Below are 20,231 nucleotides of genomic sequence, written 5' to 3'. Positions count from 1 at the left end.
AAGCCAGTGGGGACATACACCAGGAAAGCTGCTGCAAGGAATTTGCTTACACAGATGTAGGGGTGAACCAGCATATCTGAGGGCCACTGGGCAGGTGCTCTTCAGGAGGGCAGATGGGAACTTGTGCTGGCAGAGACAACAGTGTCTTCCCTTCTTCAAATAAGCCTCGGCTGGCTCTCAAGACTTCCCAGCTGTGGTCGCTTATCCCGATTGTTCGGGGTCCTCTCTTAACATCAACTGATTACAGAATTAATCACACCGAGGAATACCTTCACAGATACCTCGGTGGGTATTTGATTGAGCAACAGAAGATTGTAACCCAGGCCCTAAATATGGTCCCTAAATTATCTAAATGGAATTTCCCCTCATCCTATCAACAAGTGGAGCAAGTAGGAAAACTCTGTTTGCCCAGAAGGAGACAAACCGGCAGTGAGGCTAAAGCAGCACCTAAACTTCCTTTAGACATGGTCAGTGCATCAACACACAGAGCACGAAGATTACTCAAAAGACGGGGCAATCTGGATAAACATGGCGCTGTCCTGATGACAGCTGGGAGTTCCAAAGTCTCTGCGTTCCTACTGGACACATCAGGACTTCTGAGCAAAGAGCATCCCCACTGGGGTTTACACAAGTACAAAGAGCAAAAGGTATTGACCGGCCACCTTCTGTGGGGACCCCTTGGGTCGGTGGTAAACTCACAATTTGGAATGTTCTGTACACACTATGAAAAGAAATAAAGAAAAGAAAAACAGCTAACTCATGTATGTGAGCCTGAGAAATGGCTGGGAGTCGGGTTTGAGGAAGCCATAGGAAAAAAGTAAATTTAGGGGAGACTTCTTGGACCATACAATCCAGAAAATTTTAAATAACATCATTACTATCTAAGAGTTCACCTGTCCATGAGGTTTTTTCATTGATTTATTATGTATACAATATTATCTCTGCATGTATGCCTGAAGGCCAGAAGAGGGCACAAGACCTCATTACAGATGGTTGTGAGCCACCATGTGGTTGCTGGGAATTGAACTCAGGACCTTTGGAAGAGCAGGCAATGCTCTTAACCGCTGAGCCATCTCTCCAGCCCAACTTTTTTTTCTTCCACAAGACGGAGTGGGAGGGACACGGGACACGGACACACACAACACACGCGGGACACGGAACCGCTCCGTGACAGCATCAGAATCACATGGGATTCAAGCTCGGGACCACACGCACTCACACGCGCGCGCCTTACACGCTGAGCCACCGCCCGGCTCTGTCCATGAGGTTTTTCACACCTTCACTCCTCTCTTGCCAGCCTCACACGCATGCACATCAGAAAATCTGACAGAGCCTCCCTCCTTCCCAGGGCATCCCTCAGGTCCACTCTGAGCAGAGGCCCCTGTGGTCCTGGAGTTCCCCTTCGCCTCCTCCAGGCCTCTCACTACAAACTCTGCACCTGGCAACTGCGATGTCATCATGATGGAATTTTCTGATTGGGTCTGGCAGAGTTTGGTTTGATGTCAGACCTCCTAAGCTGGATCCTCACAATCTCCGGAGGACTCAGAACTGCAGCAGCTGAGACCACCTGGGGGAAGAGGATGACGCCCAGCAGAGCTCTGGTTCTGGGGATCCTCGCCCTGACCACCACGCTCAGCCCCTGTGGGGGTGAATTCGACGTTAAGGGTGAGTTGCATGGTTGAGGGATGCCTGGAGCCGGGAAATGGGAAATCTAGAGAAGAGGGAGACACAAATTGACTGAGATACAAATTCTCAGTTTTAGGCGGTCTAACAAGTGTGTGGCCCCGTTTGTCTTCAGGAGGCTCTGTTGCCAGGCTGTGCTCACCAAGCCATGATTCTAATGGTGGATCCAGTGAGGGAAGTGTGGAGGGCCCTGTGTTGGTGGGGTTGTCTCTAAACTTGGGGTGTTTCCACAAATGGATGATTTTTCATTACTAAAATACATGAACTCTGAGAGTTTCTGGAGCCCTTTGTACCCGTGTCCTGGAGTGTATCCTGAGGAAAAGAGTTCCGTGAATCATGTATACAGATGTACGGAAAACACTTCCCTTGTGCTGGGGTTTATACTCTCCATGCTAGGAACTGGCCCTGGCGGGAGGTGAGAGAAGGGGCCACCATCCTACAGGACAGTCCTCCTGAATCTTGGTTTCCTCATGTGTCCTCACAAGTGACCAAGGCAAATAAGTGTGTAGATGTGCTTTAAAAACAGTGAAAACCAGGCTGGGCCTGGGAGTACTCACCAGTAACTCAGTGCTTAGGTGCCGAAGCAGGAGGATCGTGAGTTCAAGGACAGCCTGGGCTACATAGTGAGACTTTTACTACTAATTCATTAGTAAATGCCTTTAAATGTTAATTTCCCCCTGTTCCCTTTCCAAGTATAGTTTCATATTTTTGTAACAAGTAAGGAATGTAGGCCTGTCCTACACCTCATCTAACAAAGTTCTGTAACAGCAACACGGGCAAGCACAGGATACAAAAGCCTGAGCCCGCATGGCCTGTGGTGCCCACCTCCCTCCACTCTCCCTGTGTACGTCCTTGACTCTCTCAGGACCCCTCCGTAACTCTGTGCCACTTTACAGACATTGATAGTAGCTTTTAAAAATACAGTTGAAAAGTCAAATGTTTGAAATAGGAAGTGAAAGGGATGGAGCCACCTGTGAACCATGGCTGCTCTCACTCCAGATCTGCTGGGAGGTAGAATTCTCGCCTGGGAGACTTCTCCAGAGAATTTGTCTCCTTTCTCCCCAGTTTCTTTTGTTTTAGTATAATACTAGAGTGCTCAAGTCAGGTGTGAATAGACACAGTGGGCACAGTTCCAAGGAACCACAGACCTGTAGGGCTATGCAAAAATATTCCCATTTCTTTTGAATTTAGAAGAAAAAAAAAAGTAAAATTTCAAGGTCCAAAAAATGTTTTGATTTTTAACTCAGCTTATATTACATTTGTCTTATGTATAAAATAAGACTTTCAATATTTTCATCGAGCAAGGAAGTTCCCAAAGCTAAATGCATGGGTGCACGGGTCCTAATAGAGCCCTGCTCATTGCTGACCCTGACCTGACTTTCACATGGTTCTGTCACCTGTCTGTCATTCCCAGAATCTCCATGAGCCTCAAAATTAGCAATAACCATTCAATGGTCCCCTTTATAAAGCACTTCTGCAACTAAGATGTTGGTATGGAAATATATAAAAACTGCTGCCTGCCCCTAGGAAGTGTGCAGACTAGCTTGGACTCAGGCCAAGGTCAGGAAGCAGAAAGACCATTGCTGTGGACCCAGCTGAGGCCGAAACTGTAGCTGTAGGAGGCAGAGCGGTGTCCCCAGCAACACTTGTGGCTCAGGACAAGAACCTGATGAAGCAAATGCTGTGTACACCCACATTTGGAAAATAAATCAAGAATTATATTAATAATGGATAAGGAAGCTTTGAGGGTGAGGTGTGGTGTGGGGGAGGACTGATAAGATCAGCCAAATGGCCACACAGGGAAGGTAGGAGCCAGAGGAGCAGTCAGATGTGGATCGAGAGACAGAGGGGTTGGGGGTCATATGTGACTGAAAATCTATTAAATAGAACTGAGGATAAACTGTAGCTGAGTCTTTCTCTGTCTCACCAGTCAGCTCCCAAATAATGACACAGAGACTTATATTATGAAAGCTCAGCCTTAGCTTGTACTTATTTATAGTTAGCTCTTTTAACTTAAATTAATCTGTTTCTCTTTGTCTACATTTTGCCTCAGGGTTTTTACCTTTCTTCCATTCTGTTTGTCCTGCTTTCTTGCTTCCTCCATGTCTGGCTGGCTGACTGGCCCCAGACATCTCCTTCTCTCCCTCTGTCTGTCCATCTTCTGAGCCTAGATTCCCCTTTCTCCTTACTCTCTGCTCAAAAGCCCCACCTATGCCTCTGTGCCAATCAGGTGGCTTAGACAGGCAAGGTGAACAAATTCAACACATCTTAACCCAATATTCCACAGCAATAAACCTTCAGAGGAGAGGAGGCTTCAGCAAATTAAAAAAACAACAAATTTGATTTCAATGAGAAAAAGAGACCCCTATAAACATCAGGACCATGAGAGGGTGGTGGAATTTTGCTTAGCAATTGCTTGTGCAGAAGGCCAGATGGTAACTTGTCCACAGCCACTCACAGCACAGCACATGTGCAGACGCCAGGCCTGCACGGCCAGCTGCTCCATAAACAGCACTGAGCTAAATAAATGGAGAAGAGATAAAAGATAAGAAACTAAGACTGGCGGTGGTGGCGCACACCTTTAATCCCAGCACTCGGGAGGCAGAGTCAGGCGGATCTCTGTGAGTGCAAGGCCAGCCTGGTCTACAGAGTGAGGTCCAGGACAGCCAGGGCTACACAGAGAAACTTTGTCTCAAAAAAAACTGAGTGCTAAAATCTATGCCTTGACAATAACGTGCATTTGGCATCCTCTGGGTGGGACCATCCGCACTGGCCATCATTTGCTGTGGCACCTCACACGTGCTCACTGTCAGAGGAAAGAGCTTTGATTCACCATGGAAATGCAAGTGACTGTCAGGGTTGACTGGGGCAGAGGAGGTAGAGGTAAGGATTGGCAGAAGAGTAAAATCTAATCAGGTCTCTATTTCTTTTATTCCAGGAGAAATCAGAAAACTGTCCTGTGATTCCCCACAGTTGACAATACAGGAACTTTAGATATAACTGTTTCTATACATTTTCTAGTGATGTCATTGTTCTCTCCCTATAGGATTCTATATGCTTTTCCTTGTTTAAAAAAATGAGAAAGGATACTTGTGTGGAAAATGTCCTTCTTTAGAAAGAAAATGAAATATAACACATATGTTATTAACAAATTAAAGACCAATAAGATATAAAACCTAAGAAGAGAAGTAAGCAGACTGACTGAATCCTTGAAAAGAACACATTTCTCTTGCATTCAGTTGTGAGCTTCTTGGCACAGGCCTTCATATACTGGTGGAGGCGCCCAGGACAGCAGAAATCAACACATGACATTTCACCATCATGTAGCACGTGTCACAAACGGAAAGACTGGACTGTAACCAACACTGAGGGGGTAGGGGAAGCGGGTGATGGAAATGGGCCAAAAATGAAACTCATGGCATTTCTCATTCTGTTTAATAACATCCTTTTTTCTTCCTGTTTTCCATTTTTTCTGTTCTTCTTACTATCCTCCTGAATTCATCAGCCGACCATGTTGGCTCCTATGGTATAACTACCTATCAGTCTTATGGACCCAACGGCCAGTACACAATGGAATTTGATGGTGATGAGGAGTTATATGTGGACTTGGATAAGAAGGAGACTGTCTGGAGGCTTCCTGAGTTTGGCCAACTGCTATACTTTGACCCACAAGGTGGACTACAAAATATAGCTACAGAAAAACACAACTTGGACGTCCTGACTAAGAGATCCAATTTTACCCCAGCTACCAATGGTACGTGCTCAGACCCTGCTCCTCCCTCCCATCCCTGGTGGGGAATGTGATCCACTGCTCTGTTAGATCCTCCCCTTTCCAAGGCGTGCCCAGATCTCCTCATCCCCAAGCCCTCATCCTCTCTCTTCTTACAAATCACACATTCCATGTAATACAAAACTCTTTGTTTCCACAATGAACTCTTTGAATCCTTCATAGAGGCCCTGACAGACATCCTAACACCCGAGAAAAGAACATAGGGATAAATTGGATGCAGCACACATTAGCTTCAAGTAGAAGGGCAGCTCAGGGTCTTGGGTCATCATGTATGTGAGCCTCAACAAGCAGACAGTGCAGAATGTCAGGGAGAGAAACTCCCATCGCTCACTCATGTCTAGGCCATTTCCTTTCCAGAGGTTCCTGAGGTGACCGTGTTCCCCAAGTCCCCTGTGCTGCTGGGACAGCCCAACACCCTTGTCTGCTTCGTGGACAAGATCTTCCCTCCTGTAGTCAACATTACATGGCTGAAAAACAGCAAGTCAGTCACAGAGACTGTTTATGAGACCAGCTTCCTCTCCAAGCGTGACCATTCCTTCCACAAGATCTCTTACCTGACCTTCATCCCTTCTGACGATGATGTCTATGACTGCAAGGTGGAGCACTGGGGCCTGGAGGAGCCGGCACTAAAACACTGGGGTACGTGTGGGTTCTCCCTGCTTCTGCATGTTCTTGTTCTTTGTCTTCTCTAGAACAGCCTGTCTTCTGCTCTGGTGACCAAATCCATTTTCCACTCTTACAGAGTTTCTATGGTAGACTTCATGTTCTTCCACAAGCCCAGCCCCAAAGTCTGTGTGGATTGACTCCCACCCTCACCCGGGCCCTCTTACATACATGTACATGAATGTGCTCCCTCCTGACTCCAAAAACTTCACTTTCCCAGAACCGGAGGTTCCAGCCCCCATGTCAGAGCTGATGGAGACTGTGGTCTGTGCCCTGGGGTTGTCCGTGGGTATCGTGGGCATCGTGGTGGGCACCATCTTCATCATTCAAGGCCTGAGATCAGGTGGCCCCTCCAGACACCCAGGGCCCTTATGAGCCCCACCCTGGAGAGTAAGGTGAGGGTTTGTGTTTGTGGGAGCTGAAGAGTCCACACAGGGCGGAGCAAGGGAAGGGAACACTGATGATAACGCAGTTGGAACATTGCTGGAGAATTGTGCAGTCACATGAGCACAGCTCAGGACCTCGGGAACACATCCCTCTCCTGTCTGTTTTGTTGCAGGTGTGTGGTCCTCTCCAGGACAGACGTGGTGTGCTGGATGACCTGGACCAGTGTGTTTCCTGGACCAATTCACATGTTGTCTTCCCCAAGTGCCCTCCATCTTGCTTTTCTCCTGGTCCTGAGGCTGACCCCCTCACAGCTCACATTCCCTTGGAATTCTCCCCTGACCTGAGTTTTGTCTTTTGGAGTCTTTCACATCACATCTACTGTAGAATCTCAGTGACCCTGACTCAGTAGCTCCACGAAACCAATAAATCACGTTTTGTAAGTCAGTTACTGATTTTTGTTTTGTTTTTTTTTTCTTTCATTTTGGAGCTTACTGGAGCCAGAGCCATAACATCCCATGATGGTGACACAGAAACAACCAAATCCAGCCTCGGAACGCTTGGGGATCCACTGCTCTTGAGCACTGCAACACACGATGCATAGACATATGTGTAGGCAGAACACTGTACACATAAAATTAAAAATATTTTAAGTGAATTATAAACTATATTTAGAATAATAATTATGTGTTACTAATGTAGGCTTATTAGCTGTAAGAAATACACTACTTGAGTGGATTTTTTAAAATTCATACCAAGATTGTTTTTTAAAATTAAGGTTTTTATTATGGAGAATTTCCTACATAGATACAATGAAATATGATCATATACACCCACCATCTCCCCTTCTTACTCCTCCAAATACTTTCCCAAAACATTCCTGTCTCAACTTCATGTCTAGATAGAGCTGTTCATGTGTGTGTGGCTGTGGGACAATTCACTGGGGTGTGGGAACCCCACCAGTGGCTACGCCCTCAAGAAGTAATAATTCTCTCTTCTCCAGCAGTTACTACCTGCCAACAGCCCCTCTGTAAGGGGTGAGATTGGAGAGCACTTCCTTCATCTACGCAGGAATTCTGGCTGGCTTGATATTCTGCGGCTCCAAAGTATAGTAGCCAAATCCTGTCTACAGCACAGTGTTGCCCATACCCTGACCTTCCAGCTCTTCCATTCTTTCTGCCTCCTTGTCTGCAATGTCCTCTGAGCCTTGGGAGAAATAGCAGGTGTCACTAGGGCAGGCTTTGAGGTTTCTCACTTGCCATTCCCAGTTTGCTCTTTCTGCTTCCTGCTTGTGGCTCAAGATGTGAGCTCTCAGCATCCTGCTCTAACTGCCATGCCTGTGTGTGCTGCCATCCTCCTCACTGTGGTGGTGACTGACTCTTATCCCTCTAGAACCATTGGTCTCAATAAATCCTTCTGTAAGTCACCTTGGTCAATGTGTTTATCACAGCAACAGAAAAGTGATTTATACTATCACAAATTATGAAATAAAACATGTAAAAGGTATTAATAATAAATGGGGACCAAAGAGAAGGGTTAGCAGTTAAGAACACTGGCTGTTCTTCCAGAGGACTTGGGTTTGGCCCCCAGCACCTACATGGCAGTGCACAGCTGCCTATAACTCCAGTTCCAGGGGATGCACACCCTCTTCTAACTGCTGCGGGATCCTGTATCCATGTGGTGTACATAAACACTCAGGCACATGCACATACACATTAAAAAAAAAAGAAGTAAATAACCGGGCGGTGGTGGCACACGCCTTTAATCCCAGCACTCGGGAGGCAGAGGCAGGTGGATCTCTGAGTTCGAGGCCAGCCTGGTCTACAAGAGCTAGTTCCAGGACAGGCTCTAGAAACTACAGGGAAACCCTGTCTCGATAAACAAAAAAAAAAGTAAATATAATAGTTCTAATAATCAAAGAGGAATGGAAAATACTGGGGCTTGGGGAGTAATTGAGAACACTTGTTGCTTTTACAGAGGGCCCAAGTTTGGTTCTCAGCACCTAAGTGTCAGATTGCAGTCCTACAGTTCCAGTGACAGCAGATCCAGCGCCCTCTACTGGCCTCCTAGGACACTGCACACATGTGGTGCACAGAGATACAAAACACTCAGATGCTTTAAAAAGATTATTTTATCCCCAGGTGGTGGTGGTACACCCCTTTAATCTCAGCACACAGGAGACAAAGACAGACAGATCTTTGAGTCTGAGTCCAACCTGGTCTACAGAGTGAGTTCCAAGATAGTCAGAGATACGTAATTAGATCTTGCCTCAAAAATAAAAAAACAAAGCAAAAAATATTATTTTCATGTAAAGGATGATAAGGAAAGCCTCACGCTCTAATAGAAAAATACTTTCTATTAACAAATGTGCACATTTTCTAAATCACAGCCAGAAAGGATAAAAAAATACTTTTGAATGTGAGAGGATATAAAAATTTACTTAACACATAATTTTATTGGAAGTTGATTCAGATTATGACATAGTAAAGTACAACTGTGGATCAGGAAGCAGGAAGTCAAAGATACAGCTATGAAGAATTTCACTACTACAGTTCCATGACACACCAAGAGCAATGAGCGACCAGGTGGTGTTTGTAAATGATAATCATTTTTCCAACTTGTAGGATTAAAAGGCAGAAATCTCAATTTGACACGTGGAAGCGCAAAGAAGAGAAAAAGAAGGGTAGAAACATCAAAGCCTTCGTCTAATAAGTGGGGTGAGAGCCCAGCCATATCTAAGGGAAGAACACACAGATCCATATTTTAACTGACTGTAGTAACTGGTAGATTTAAAAGGTGAGCCATGAATTCAAGCAGGGCTGTAGCAGGTGGACTGATTTCATAGTCTAAACCACAGACAACTGAGGCTGCTAAACTTGAGTAAAGTTCTAGGTCTTTACACCCCAAACAGTGGAACAAAACCCAGTGAAGTAGCTCTCATTGCCCACGGCAGCTCCAGGGGAACAGAATGGGACGAGCAAATGCTTTGGTTCCGTAGAGGAAGGGATGTGTGTGACAGGACAGCACCCACTGCAGAAACACACCCAGTCATGCTTTTGAAAATTCCTCACCTAAATTTTTAATTAAAACTGCCATGTAATCTGGCAATTCTGCTTGTGGGTACATGTTGTGGGATATTTGATCACACTGTGTGAAGATGTCTCTGTTTTACCTAAGGCACCTTCTGATTGGTTTAATGGAGAGCTGAATGGCCAATAGGTAGGCAGGAGAGGATAGGTGGGACTTCCAAGGAGAGGAACTCGGGAGAAGAATCAGAGAGGCAGAGGGAATCAGATGTACAGTATGGAGGAAAGGGAACGAGCCACATGGCATAACATAGATTCATATAAATGGGTTAATTAAATATTTAAGAGCTATTTGGGAACAAGCCCAAGCTAAGACCAAGCTTTCATACTTAATACGAAGTCTCTGTGTCATTATTTGGGAGCTGGCAGTCCAAAGAAAGTTTAACTACAGGTACATATGCAAAAAATATCAGTCTATTTAAGAGATATGTACATGTAATGTTCACTGTAATGATATTCACAATAGCTAAGACATAGAAGCAATCTAAATTTCCATGAATGGAAAACAAAATGTGGAGTGTGTGTGTGTGTGTGTGTGTGTGTGTGTCCATCTTGTTCTGGAAAAACTCAGACTTTGATCTTGGGGAGCAGAACCCCAAGTGCAGTCTACACACCCCATAGTACCCCTGGCTGATGACCTGTGTTGCAGACTGGATCTCAGAAGATACAAAGGGCTGCTCGCCATTCTGACCTGGTCCAGAGGATGGGAATCCTGCTAACATCCTCTACACAAAGTGTGTGAATGAGGGTGTTCTCCTGAGACATGGTCTTCCATGATCTCAGTGATAGGCTCGCCAGTGTTTAAGAAAGGAAAACTGATCAGGTGGTGGAGTCTCACGCCTTTAACCCCAGCAGTTGGGAGGCAGAAGCAGGAGGATCTCTCTGAGTTCGAGGCCAGACTGGTCTACAGAGGAAATGCCAGAACAGGTACCAAAGGTACAGAGAAACCCTGTCTCAAGAAAACAAAAACAAAAACAAAAAAGGAAAAGAAAGGAAAAGCTGAAGATGTGCTGTAGCTCTCAGGACTGAAACCAATCAAAGAGGCCACCATGTGTGGTGACTTTCCTAATAACCAGGTAGAGAATGGCACTAGGATCGAGAGGTCACAATGTTCACAAGTTATAGGGGCTCCAACCACTAAGGATTTCAGCTCAGTGATGACATCATGTTCCTGTGTAATGATGGTCACATGTGAAGTGGTGCATGCTGAGTGGGGACTAAGGACCACAGACGACTGTCCTGTTTGTTCTCACCTGGCAGGGAGCAACAGCAGTCAGGGGTCCCTCTTAGCTTATGATTCAAGGAGGAGCAGTTCGTTATGATGGGGAAGGCTACGAGGAGGATGGGAGGTCACAGATGTTGCCTTTGCTTCCCCTCCCCTCTGTTGGGGACCTCAGCCCATTTAAGGTGAAGTTTCCCACCTCAATCTAGAAGGCCTCTCACAAATATGTCCAGAGATGTGTCTCCAAATTGACCATCAACATAAACCATCACAAACCTATGAAAACGAAAGCACCCCTTATCCCCAGCTGTAAGGGGATCTGGAGATCCAGGTGCTTCATGAGGCTGATGTAACTCCTCCATGCGGAGGCTCTGGAAATTCATTTCCCTAACAAGAGGAATGAACACAATGCCAGCTGTCCACATCCTTGTGATAGTGTTTTTCAATATTGTATATGTCGCCCAGGATTGGTCAGTGAAGATTTCCTCAAAAATGTTAAAACATTGGTAGACAGACAACAGAGTCAGAACTACACACAGAAAGGGAGGTGAGATTTGAGGTAACAGGAGAGATGTAGAAAACAGAGATGCAAAAGAAACACAGAGAAGAGAACAAATGACCAAGGTGTAGACAGAGAAAAATGGAGAGAGAAGGCTCTGTTCAGTGAGACAGACAGGAGGAAGAAGAGACAGAGATGGAGAGACACAGGGACCAGGAGATGCGGTGACACCGAGGAGAGACGACTCTCATCAGTCACAGGTACCCAGTCACTCTGACCAACAACACCCAGCATCCTTACATCAACACAATAGGGTTAAGTTGGGTGTTTAGCATTTGCAACCACAAAAATACTTATATTGTTGACTGTAATCTCTAAAAAATGAAAGTGAGCTTTAACCAATGTGACTTCACAGGACACATTTGGGACACCAGTGATGAGAGCTCACTGCATTCATCCCCCAAAAATTCTACCATGTTTAGTTGTACTGTCCTCACCAACATGAAAGACGCTGTGGTGGTGTGAGAACAGGACACCAGCCGTGAAGATGTGACAGCAGGGTCCTGTCTCCTCAGCCCACATTAACATGGAGCCAAGATGGTTCCAGTTGCCTTCATAGTAGAAACTGTCACTTCCGGCCACAATTTGGCTGGGCCACCTTTACCCATATCACTCCCACCCAGCCCTGTCAGTTAAAGAGATTCAAGATACATATTCATAACCTGTTTAATTATGAAAAAGAGGTGAATGTTTTCAGGGTCTCTTCAGCAGCCTGTGTGGCACAGTGGAAATAGAAGGCCTGAGGTCTGAGTAGATTGTGCTGCAGGACACGGACTGAGTCTCTGGAATCAGCCAGGAGCAGAGCCAGAGACAGAGTCTTGGGGAGTCGGGGAATCACAAAAGCTGAACTGGTGGGTACACTGGCACCATGCTAGACTCTGAATCAGAGAAGGACAGGCAGGCTGGCACAGATGGGAACTGAGGGCAGGGACAGGCCTTACAGTGTGACAGTCAACTCAGCCACCATGAATCACTGTAGGAGCCCTGTGGAGACAGAGAGAGGCAGTGGTCACAAAAGGTCCCCTGGAGATGCCTGACTCTTCTCCTGGATTCTGTTGAGTTAGACAAAGAAAGCTGTGTCCAGGCCCTGCCACCACCTTCCCCATCACCTGTGCAGAGGTGAGAAGGAGCTAAAGGGGGCACAGAGCTCACAGGACACAAACATGTGGGAGGTGGAAAAGAGGCACCACCTCCAGGGAATATGCAGGATCTGATCATTTTGGTAAGTCAGATGAATCCATCTCCTCTGCAGGACTGTTGGTCTCTTCTGCCACTGTCAATGCCCATGGTCACGGCCTCCAGTGTAGGGCACAGAACAGACAACATCTTGGTGTCTAAATTCAAGGCATGGCTCAGGATCCACTCAAGACACCACTCGAGTGATGTTGGCAAAGTCCTGCTTGGGGACAGCCTCTGGAGCATCCTATAGACGCCAGCTGTGACACTCTCAACCCCACAGCAGAGACAGGCTATGAACCAGGACTGTGCCAGGTATACCTGTGTCATGTCTTTCCCTTATACTCACACCCCCACTCCCTCTCCAGATAAGGGCTGAAATATTACCTGCTGCAGGAGGCCCTCGAGGTCCTACAAAAGGAAGTCACAGAGAAATGTCTTGTTATAAAAACAGGGGCTCTCTCACACAGACCAGGGGCAACAGGATGTGCCATTTAGCTGAAGCTGTCCTCTCATTATGAGTTCTCTAAGACCCTGAGCATCCCCAGAATGGATGAACCTGCCACCAGAGGAGGGAAAGCAAGGTCCATGTTCTCTCAGTTGTGGGAACTTCTGGAAGGGAGGCAGTGAGAGTGGACAGTAACACAAGTCCCAGAATGAACTCCATCCAGCATGGCTGTGGTACAGTCACACAACCAACAAACTCAGATTCCAGTGTCTCCTCCCAGAGTCTCCTGTGGACTCCCACCCCCAACCCAGTTCCTTTCCTCAACACAGCCCACTATTCTAAGTGTCCCCCAACTCCTCACCTTTCTGGCTTCTGTGACGGACGAAAAGGCCCAGCCCGAGGAAGATGAGCCCTAGCACAAAGCCCCCGATGCCGCTCAGCATCTTGCTCTGGGCAGACTCGGACTGTGCACCTGGGGAGCAGAGCCTGGGTGTCAGCTTTGTCCCCACATATCACAACAGCCCTGATTGGAGACCTAAAGTCCACCTGAGTTGTAAGAGGTGAAGGAGCTGGGCAAGGAAGGACCAGGAGATGTGAACACAGTGGTCAGTGAGAGAGGCTAAGTGGATGTTCACACCTCACAGACATAGCTATAGCCTTGGGTCAAAAACACCCAGTCACTGGCTGTCACTGTCAATTCCTCTGGATGTTAGGGACGAGTTCCCAGTATGTGCAGTGATCTCTCAGAACTCCTGTCAGGAAAGACAATGAGTCAGGGTTCTCCTGATGTCCTTACTATTGAGGCAAGAGATATAGCTTCCTGTAGCTCTCAGCTTATTAGTGGAATCAGATGGGTGGCATTGGGGGATGGGGTGGGTGTCACTGGAGAGATGGGGTGAGTGGCACTGGAGGGGTGGGGTGGGCAGCATTGGAGGGATGGGGTGTGTGACTTTGGAGGGGTAGGGCGATGTCATCAGAGAGATGGGATAATAACAGCAAAGATCCCATGTCATGTGGGGCCCACAGTGAAAGAAAAGTTTCCCTTACTCCACTCCACGGTGACGGGGCTCTGCAGGCTGGGGTGCTCCACGTGGCAGGTGTAGATGTCTCCCCGCTGAGGGGTCATCTCCAGCATGACCAGGATCTGGTAGGTCCAGTCCCCGTTCTTAATAAGCTGTGTGGACTCAACTCCCTCTGTCTCCTCCTGGCCATTCCGGAACCAGCGCACTTTGATCTGGGCCGGGTAGAAATCTGACACTGAGCAGACCAGCGTGTTGTGGTGGTTGAGGACCTCCTTCCTGGACAGGGAGACGACCACCTTGGGCTGCTCTGGGGGAACAGAGGAGAAAAGATGGTGAGTGAGATGGGGGCAACACGTGGAGGGTCCCCATGGGGAAAAGGCAGGGTGGAGATGCCTGGGCTCTGGTACTGAATGAAGATCCACTCCACAAATACAACGTTAGCAGTCAACAGGAAAATAGCAGTGGCCCTGCTCTTATGTAACATGAAATGTAGTAAGACAAAGATAAAAAATGATCATGATTTCAAGTTTATAATTTTTGAAGAAGAAATGCAAAGTAACTCCAGCACAATACTTCCTTCATCTCCTAGACCATAAAGCACAGTCGTCTTTCCCAAATGACTTCATACACCGAGCCCACTACCCCAGGAGCCATCTCCCTGCATTCCCTTCATCCATTCTGGGTGAAAACAGCGTGCATACTGAATGTGTTTCATGAATTGAGGACACCCTAGTTCTTTCATCTTTCCACAGTCAAGTGAGTTAGTTCCTGGCTGCCTTCACTGAATTCCTTTGCTGTGAGGAATTAACTTCCTAAGGGACCAAACAAGTGACTGGCTTCAGTTGAATAACAAGGTCGCCCAGAAAGCAAGAGAGGAAAACATAAGCAACCTTGTGTTAGCGATCAGTTGTGAGGTACAGTATTGAATCTGAACCCGACCCTTTAATTGGCATCATGTCTAAGAGGTTCTGTAACCCCAGCTCTAGGGCTCCAGTGAGGACGTCTTTTTGCTGCTGTTTTGCTTTGTTTTGTACTTTTCCCTCAGATTTTTGTATCACAAACTTTTAGTATGATCCAAGTCAGCACAGTCTACTTCAAAGCAGGAAGAACATAAGCCAGCAATGGCTTCGGGTAGGTGCCAGGCAGTAAACAGACTTCACAAGAAAACTTGGGCCCTCGAAGGACAAATGGAAATCAGGGAAACACAATGGCAGTGGAAGATTACTTGACTCCAAAAGTTAAAACACAACGTTACAAGACCGTGGCCTCTCCCCTGTTTAGCTTCCCTGAGTCAGCGCAGGCTGGTGTCCTGGCTGTGGGATTCTAAGCAGAGCCGGGGTCACAGGGGAGCATGAACAACACAGGTCATAGGGCAAAGGGCAAAGGTGAAGAAGGAGGGAGACTCCAGGAGGCGCTGTGTGGGGCAGGACCTACGGGGAGGAGGCCTTGGCAGCTCCTCACTCTGGGACCCTGGCTGCCCTGTCCCCTTCCGACCCACTCCCCTAACGGTCGCCGCCTCCCGCGAATCAGCCCTGCGCTCACCACGCCGCCGCAGGGCCGTGGGGACCTCCGTCTCCTCGTAGTTGTGTCTGCACACCGTGTCTATCTCGGCCCGCAACCGCTCCAGGATGTCCTTCTGGCTGTTCCAGTACTCGGCGTCCGGCCGCCCCAGCTCGGTCACCGCGCGGTACTCGCCCACCTCGCTGTCGTAGCGCACGTACTCCTCCCGGTTGTAGATGTACCTGGTCACATACCGCATGTGCTGCGTCCCGTTGGTGAAGTAGCAGTAGGGCTTGAACTGGACCACGAAATCCCCTGCGGACGGACGCGGTCAGCCGGGGGCGGCGCCGGGAACCGAGACCCCGGAGCCCGCGATCTGACCCCCGCGGCGCTGCGGGCTGGGGCGACGCGGTCTCTAGGGACCTCGGAGCCTCGGGACCGGCGGTCGGGAGGGGACCCCGCCCGGCTTAGAGGGGTCGGGACTCTGACTGAATCCCGCCTCCGGGGGCTCCGGAGCACCTAAGGGAGGCTTCCTTCTGAGTAAAAAAAGAGTTCAAGAGAGGGAGGGAGTCAGGCGACCGACTCTTCCTGACAAGAATATCCCCGGAAGCACCAATTGTATTTAGTGCAATGGAGGTTTTTTTTTTGGGTTTTTTTTTTTTTTTTTGCCAGGCAGTGATGGCGCACACCTTTCCCCAGCACTCGGAGGCAGAGGCAGGTGAATCTCTGTGAGTTCGAGGCCAGCTTGGTCTACAGAGCTAGTTCCAGGACAGGCTCCAAAGCTACACAGAGAAACCCTGTTTAGAAAAACAAACAAAACAACAACAACAAAAAAAAATCTTTAAAGAAAACATTCAAAGTTGGATGGGGTAGAGAGGGGCTGGGTGGAGCTTTGAAGTGGGGGAGAATCTGGTCAAAATACACTGTACCAAAGTAGAAAGTAAAATACCCCAGCGCAAACACAGTGAGATTCTCTCCTGGGTGCAAAGGGCCCTGACCTCCCGGACCCTAGGGCGCATTTGTTCTCAGAGAGCACCTGCTGGAAGACAGGTGACCTCCGGGCCTGCCTGCTTGGGCCTGTGACTCAGCAGAGGATCTTTTTGTTAGTTTGTTTTGTTTTTCTAGACAGGGTTTCTCTGTGCAGCCCTGGCTGTCCTGAAACTCACTTTGTAAACCAGGCTGGCCTGGAACTCACAGAAGGGAGGATTTTAAGAATAACTGCTAAGGGAAGTTAAACTGTGCACAGGCATTAGTGGGGCGGGGGCTCTGTATGAAGTATATAAAGCACTCTCCTGTCTCTGAACTGAGGGGTCTCCCTGTGTGTATCACAGATTTCCATTCCATGCCTGACTCTTTCTGGGAAATTCAATTTACCAACCCAGAGTCCTCAAGCTTCCATTTGCTGAAGAAATTTAGACTCCTGTCTGCTGGTTCTCTCGGGGTTAGAGGCCTAGAGTTTGCCTCCCTTAAACCTCCACTCCACACCAGGAATTTTCCTCAAATACCAGGACTCCAAAAGCATCACTGACCCATGTTTCCCCGTCTCAGGATCCAGCATTTCCTCCAGACAGGGACTGGGGATGGGGGTGTCCAGGGTGGGGTGAGGGGCTGCTATGCCAACCCTGCTGTTTCCTCAGCTATAACCCTGTACTCCCTTTGTCCTGTCCTGGGTATTAGATTTAAACTGTTTCCTCCCACTTCAGTATGCCAGCCTCAGCATGTGCAGTGAGCACCATCCTAACTTCAATACCAGAACACAGAAATGAGAATATAACTGCTTTCCAGATAAAGGAAATCTATAATAAAAGACTGTTTTAAAATCAGGATCTTACCATGCTCCCCCCACCTCCCAGCATCCCAGAATCCCAAGATCCAGTCCCCCAGAGCGCTGGCTCAGAGACCCCTGCCCCGCACTTACTTGGGGGGTCTCTGCCCTCGGCCCCCAGGCTGCTCAGCACCATCAGCACCGCAGCTGCTGCAAGGAGGAGGCTGGGGACCTGCACAGCCATCTCGAAGGAAAGGGTAATGGAAGCCACCAGGTCTCACACCGGCTGTGCCCTCTTCAGAGAGCAAAAATCTGTAGATGCCTCTATGAGAACTGGGTTGGTCCCAGGAGAGGAGCCAATCAGCACTGGAGCTGAACTGTGTCACCAGTCTCTGGGCAGACATTGTTTACAAAGGATCTCTGTGCTGTGCATGGTCGTATCTTCATAGAGCCCAAATAGGTAAATATTTGAGGTGACAATTCCCTTCAGTTACAGGGTAAAGCTGTCCAAACTGCAGACTGACTGTGTTTGGGCTTAAAGAGACAAAAGAGAAGCAAGTCAAGTATAGACAACTTTGGGAGAGTTATTTTAGAACTGCTGTTCTTGAGGGGTTTAGTAGGGAATTAATAGAAACCATATATTAGGAGACAGAGATTGTCCTTTGGCTTTTCTGACACTGAGGAGCCTCAGGTGAGAAAGCAGAGTTCTTGGGAGTCAACAAGAGCCTCTTTCTAATCTTGGAATTCTTGTAAAATGTAAACCATGTTCTGACCACTGTACACCTAGATCTTCCTGTGCACACAGGAAAGAGTGATGTGACGTAGTTAATCATGAAAACTGCCATGTGAGTGTTGGAAACAGCAGGCCAGTGTGTAGCCAGCCCTGCTGGCTCAGGCATCTTCCTTATGGAGGAATCTATTGCTTTCATGATATTCCAATGGAAATATTTGAGAAGTTAATTAACCCAACTTTTTTCTTATGAATTCTTCTGCTGTCTAAATCCTCCACAACCATGAACTAGATCCACAATGTCATTAAAGGCAACCATAAGTTCTTAGGGCTTCCATATGCAGTCACCTGGTGTGTCAAGGACAAGAAGCTGAAGATGCGATGCAGCTGCTTCAGGAAGGATGCTCACAGGCTTGTCACACGGTGCCAGCCCAAGTGTCAGTGATCAATGTGTGCTTCCAACCCTGTCTGCTCAGGTCTGCGCACACACTACCGAGTCTACTTATTAGTCAGTTGCAGCAGTGCCTGGCAAACACCAGTGACTAAACACTAAGTCTCTCTCTGTTGTTCAATGGTGCTATCTCTATCATTTTAGATCCTAGTTAAACAGGGGACAGGACCAGAAAGCAGACTTGACCAGGAAAAAGGGAAAGGGATAGAGATGAAGCAGCAAGAACATCCCATGAGGGCTCTGGCAGCGCAGGTGAGCTGCAACATTGCTGGGGTCCACACTGCACACACTGATGTAGAGAACCAGGAGGGACAGCCCTGGGCTCCCAGAAGCTGTGGTGCTCAGGGTGGACACAGATCTCAGCCTATGCAGGGAGCATAAAGAGGATCATCAAACTCAGTGTGGAATGATTGACAGACAAACATGGTCATTCGGGGATCTTGAGATGGATGCTCTCGGTGTCCTCACCCCCACCTCAGACCTCCACACACAAGCTGAGGGCTCTGTCTCTCTACTCCCTTCCTAAGGGGGAAGCGCTTGGGCTTGGGCTGTGAGGGAAGTCTGTCACACAGGGGATTTCCAGCTCTCCCAGGCCTCTTCATGCAGCCTTTTCATCTGGCAACAAAAGTGTCACCAGGAATCTTTTTCTGATTGGCTAAGATCATATTAGGAAGGCAATGTCTTGGCCTTCTGCCAGCTCCTTCATCGTAGCCAGCCTTTTCTAGAGTCCTCTGCAGGGTTCTAATTGGACTATCACACAGCATCCCTGGTTCAGCCATGTGGGGTGTGGGGCAGCATCCTCTCTCTCAGGCAGAGAAAAGAACTAAGGAGACTATGACTTCAAGGCGACCCTGGTCTACAGAGCAAGTTCCAGAACAGCCTGGGCTACACAGCAAAACCCTGAGTTTTAAAAAAAAAAAAAAAATAGAAAGGAGACGGCGACACCAGGTTCTTCAACTGGAAACTTCCCATCAGACATAGGTTGGCATGCCTTAACTTGAACATTAATGTGGTTTTCTTCATGTCTCTGTTTTCTCAAGAGCAACAACTGCATAGAAATAGCTGTTAACAAAGACAAAACCTTTGCCAGCTTCCTTCAGACAAAATGGTTAATGCCTCCAGAATATGAAAAACTGCAAAAATTCAACACCAGAAAACTTCAGATCTTCCAGTCACTAAGTGAGAGAGTGCATGGGAGGAAGAACTCTAAGAAGACACACAATGGCCAACAAATATCTGAAAAAGTGTTCAACACCCTGAGACATCAGGGAAAGAAAATTAAAGCTGCCCTGAGACCCCATCTCATCCCGGTCACGACCACCAACCAGGAAACAAATGACAGCAAATGCTGGAGAGGAAGAGGACCTTTGTTTATGGTGGGCAGATGTGCAAATCAGTGCAGTCGCCATGGAAACCAGTATGGAGGTTTTCAAAAAGCTAAAACATAGAACTATGAAGCCTGGCTTGGTATGGCGCACCTTTAGTCCTAGAACTCAGGAGGCAGAGGCAAGTGAATCTCTGTGAGTTTGAGGCCAGCCTGAACTACAGAGTGAGTTCCAGAAGAGCTGGGGCTACACAGAGAAACCCTGTCTTGAAAAACCAAAATAAATAAATAAATGACTAAATAAATAAATAATAGAACCAAAATATGACTCAGCTCCCCCGACCCCCTGGGTGTGACCTGAAAAGGACCCAGTCCCACCACAGAGATGTCTGCAGACCATGGTTATCGCTGCACTGTTCTCAGTAGCT

General features: G+C 47.7%; 2 protein-coding genes across 2 annotated transcripts; one reads left to right on the top strand and one right to left on the bottom strand.

Annotated features, from left to right (window-relative positions):
• Positions 1 to 1,535: 1,535 nt before the first annotated feature.
• LOC119823508 (H-2 class II histocompatibility antigen, A-F alpha chain-like) lies at positions 1,536 to 6,967 on the top strand. Its single transcript, XM_038343552.1, has 5 exons — positions 1,536 to 1,665; positions 5,189 to 5,437; positions 5,831 to 6,112; positions 6,357 to 6,531; positions 6,690 to 6,967. Exons 1-4 carry the CDS (start codon positions 1,581 to 1,583, stop codon positions 6,509 to 6,511), a joined length of 771 nt encoding a protein of 256 aa, XP_038199480.1. The 5' UTR covers positions 1,536 to 1,580; the 3' UTR covers positions 6,512 to 6,531; positions 6,690 to 6,967.
• A 5,068-nt stretch (positions 6,968 to 12,035) lies between these two features.
• Positions 12,036 to 17,548, bottom strand: LOC119823509 (H-2 class II histocompatibility antigen, A-U beta chain-like). The gene is made up of 6 exons (XM_038343554.1): positions 17,452 to 17,548; positions 15,576 to 15,848; positions 14,059 to 14,340; positions 13,373 to 13,483; positions 12,951 to 12,974; positions 12,036 to 12,371 (listed from the first exon to the last, which is right to left on the bottom strand). Exons 1-6 carry the CDS (start codon positions 17,540 to 17,542, stop codon positions 12,358 to 12,360), a joined length of 795 nt encoding a protein of 264 aa, XP_038199482.1. The 5' UTR covers positions 17,543 to 17,548; the 3' UTR covers positions 12,036 to 12,357.
• Positions 17,549 to 20,231: the final 2,683 nt, after the last annotated feature.

This window comes from Arvicola amphibius, chromosome 9, assembly GCF_903992535.2.
Source record: "Arvicola amphibius chromosome 9, mArvAmp1.2, whole genome shotgun sequence".
In the NCBI taxonomy this organism is placed as follows: domain Eukaryota; kingdom Metazoa; phylum Chordata; class Mammalia; order Rodentia; family Cricetidae; genus Arvicola; species Arvicola amphibius.
The sequence above is the reverse complement of the archived record's forward strand: the minus strand, read 5'-3'. Positions and strand labels throughout refer to the sequence as shown.

What these genes read in the sequence shown, in the direction of transcription:
- LOC119823508 (XM_038343552.1), top strand. Translation starts at nt 1,581, where the DNA reads ATGACGCCCAGCAGAGCTCTGGTTCTGGGGATCCTCGCCCTGACCACC. An exon ending in GGGTGAATTCGACGTTAAGG is followed by an intron (nt 1,666 to 5,188) that starts GTGAGTTGCATG and finishes TGAATTCATCAG; the next exon opens with CCGACCATGTTGGCTCCTAT. An exon ending in GCCGGCACTAAAACACTGGG is followed by an intron (nt 6,113 to 6,356) that starts GTACGTGTGGGT and finishes TCACTTTCCCAG; the next exon opens with AACCGGAGGTTCCAGCCCCC.
- LOC119823509 (XM_038343554.1), bottom strand. Translation starts at nt 17,542, where the DNA reads ATGGCTGTGCAGGTCCCCAGCCTCCTCCTTGCAGCAGCTGCGGTGCTG. An exon ending in CACGGCCCTGCGGCGGCGTG is followed by an intron (nt 14,341 to 15,575) that starts GTGAGCGCAGGG and finishes CTGTTCCCCCAG; the next exon opens with AGCAGCCCAAGGTGGTCGTC. An exon ending in CCGTCACAGAAGCCAGAAAG is followed by an intron (nt 12,975 to 13,372) that starts GTGAGGAGTTGG and finishes TTCCTTTTGTAG; the next exon opens with GACCTCGAGGGCCTCCTGCA.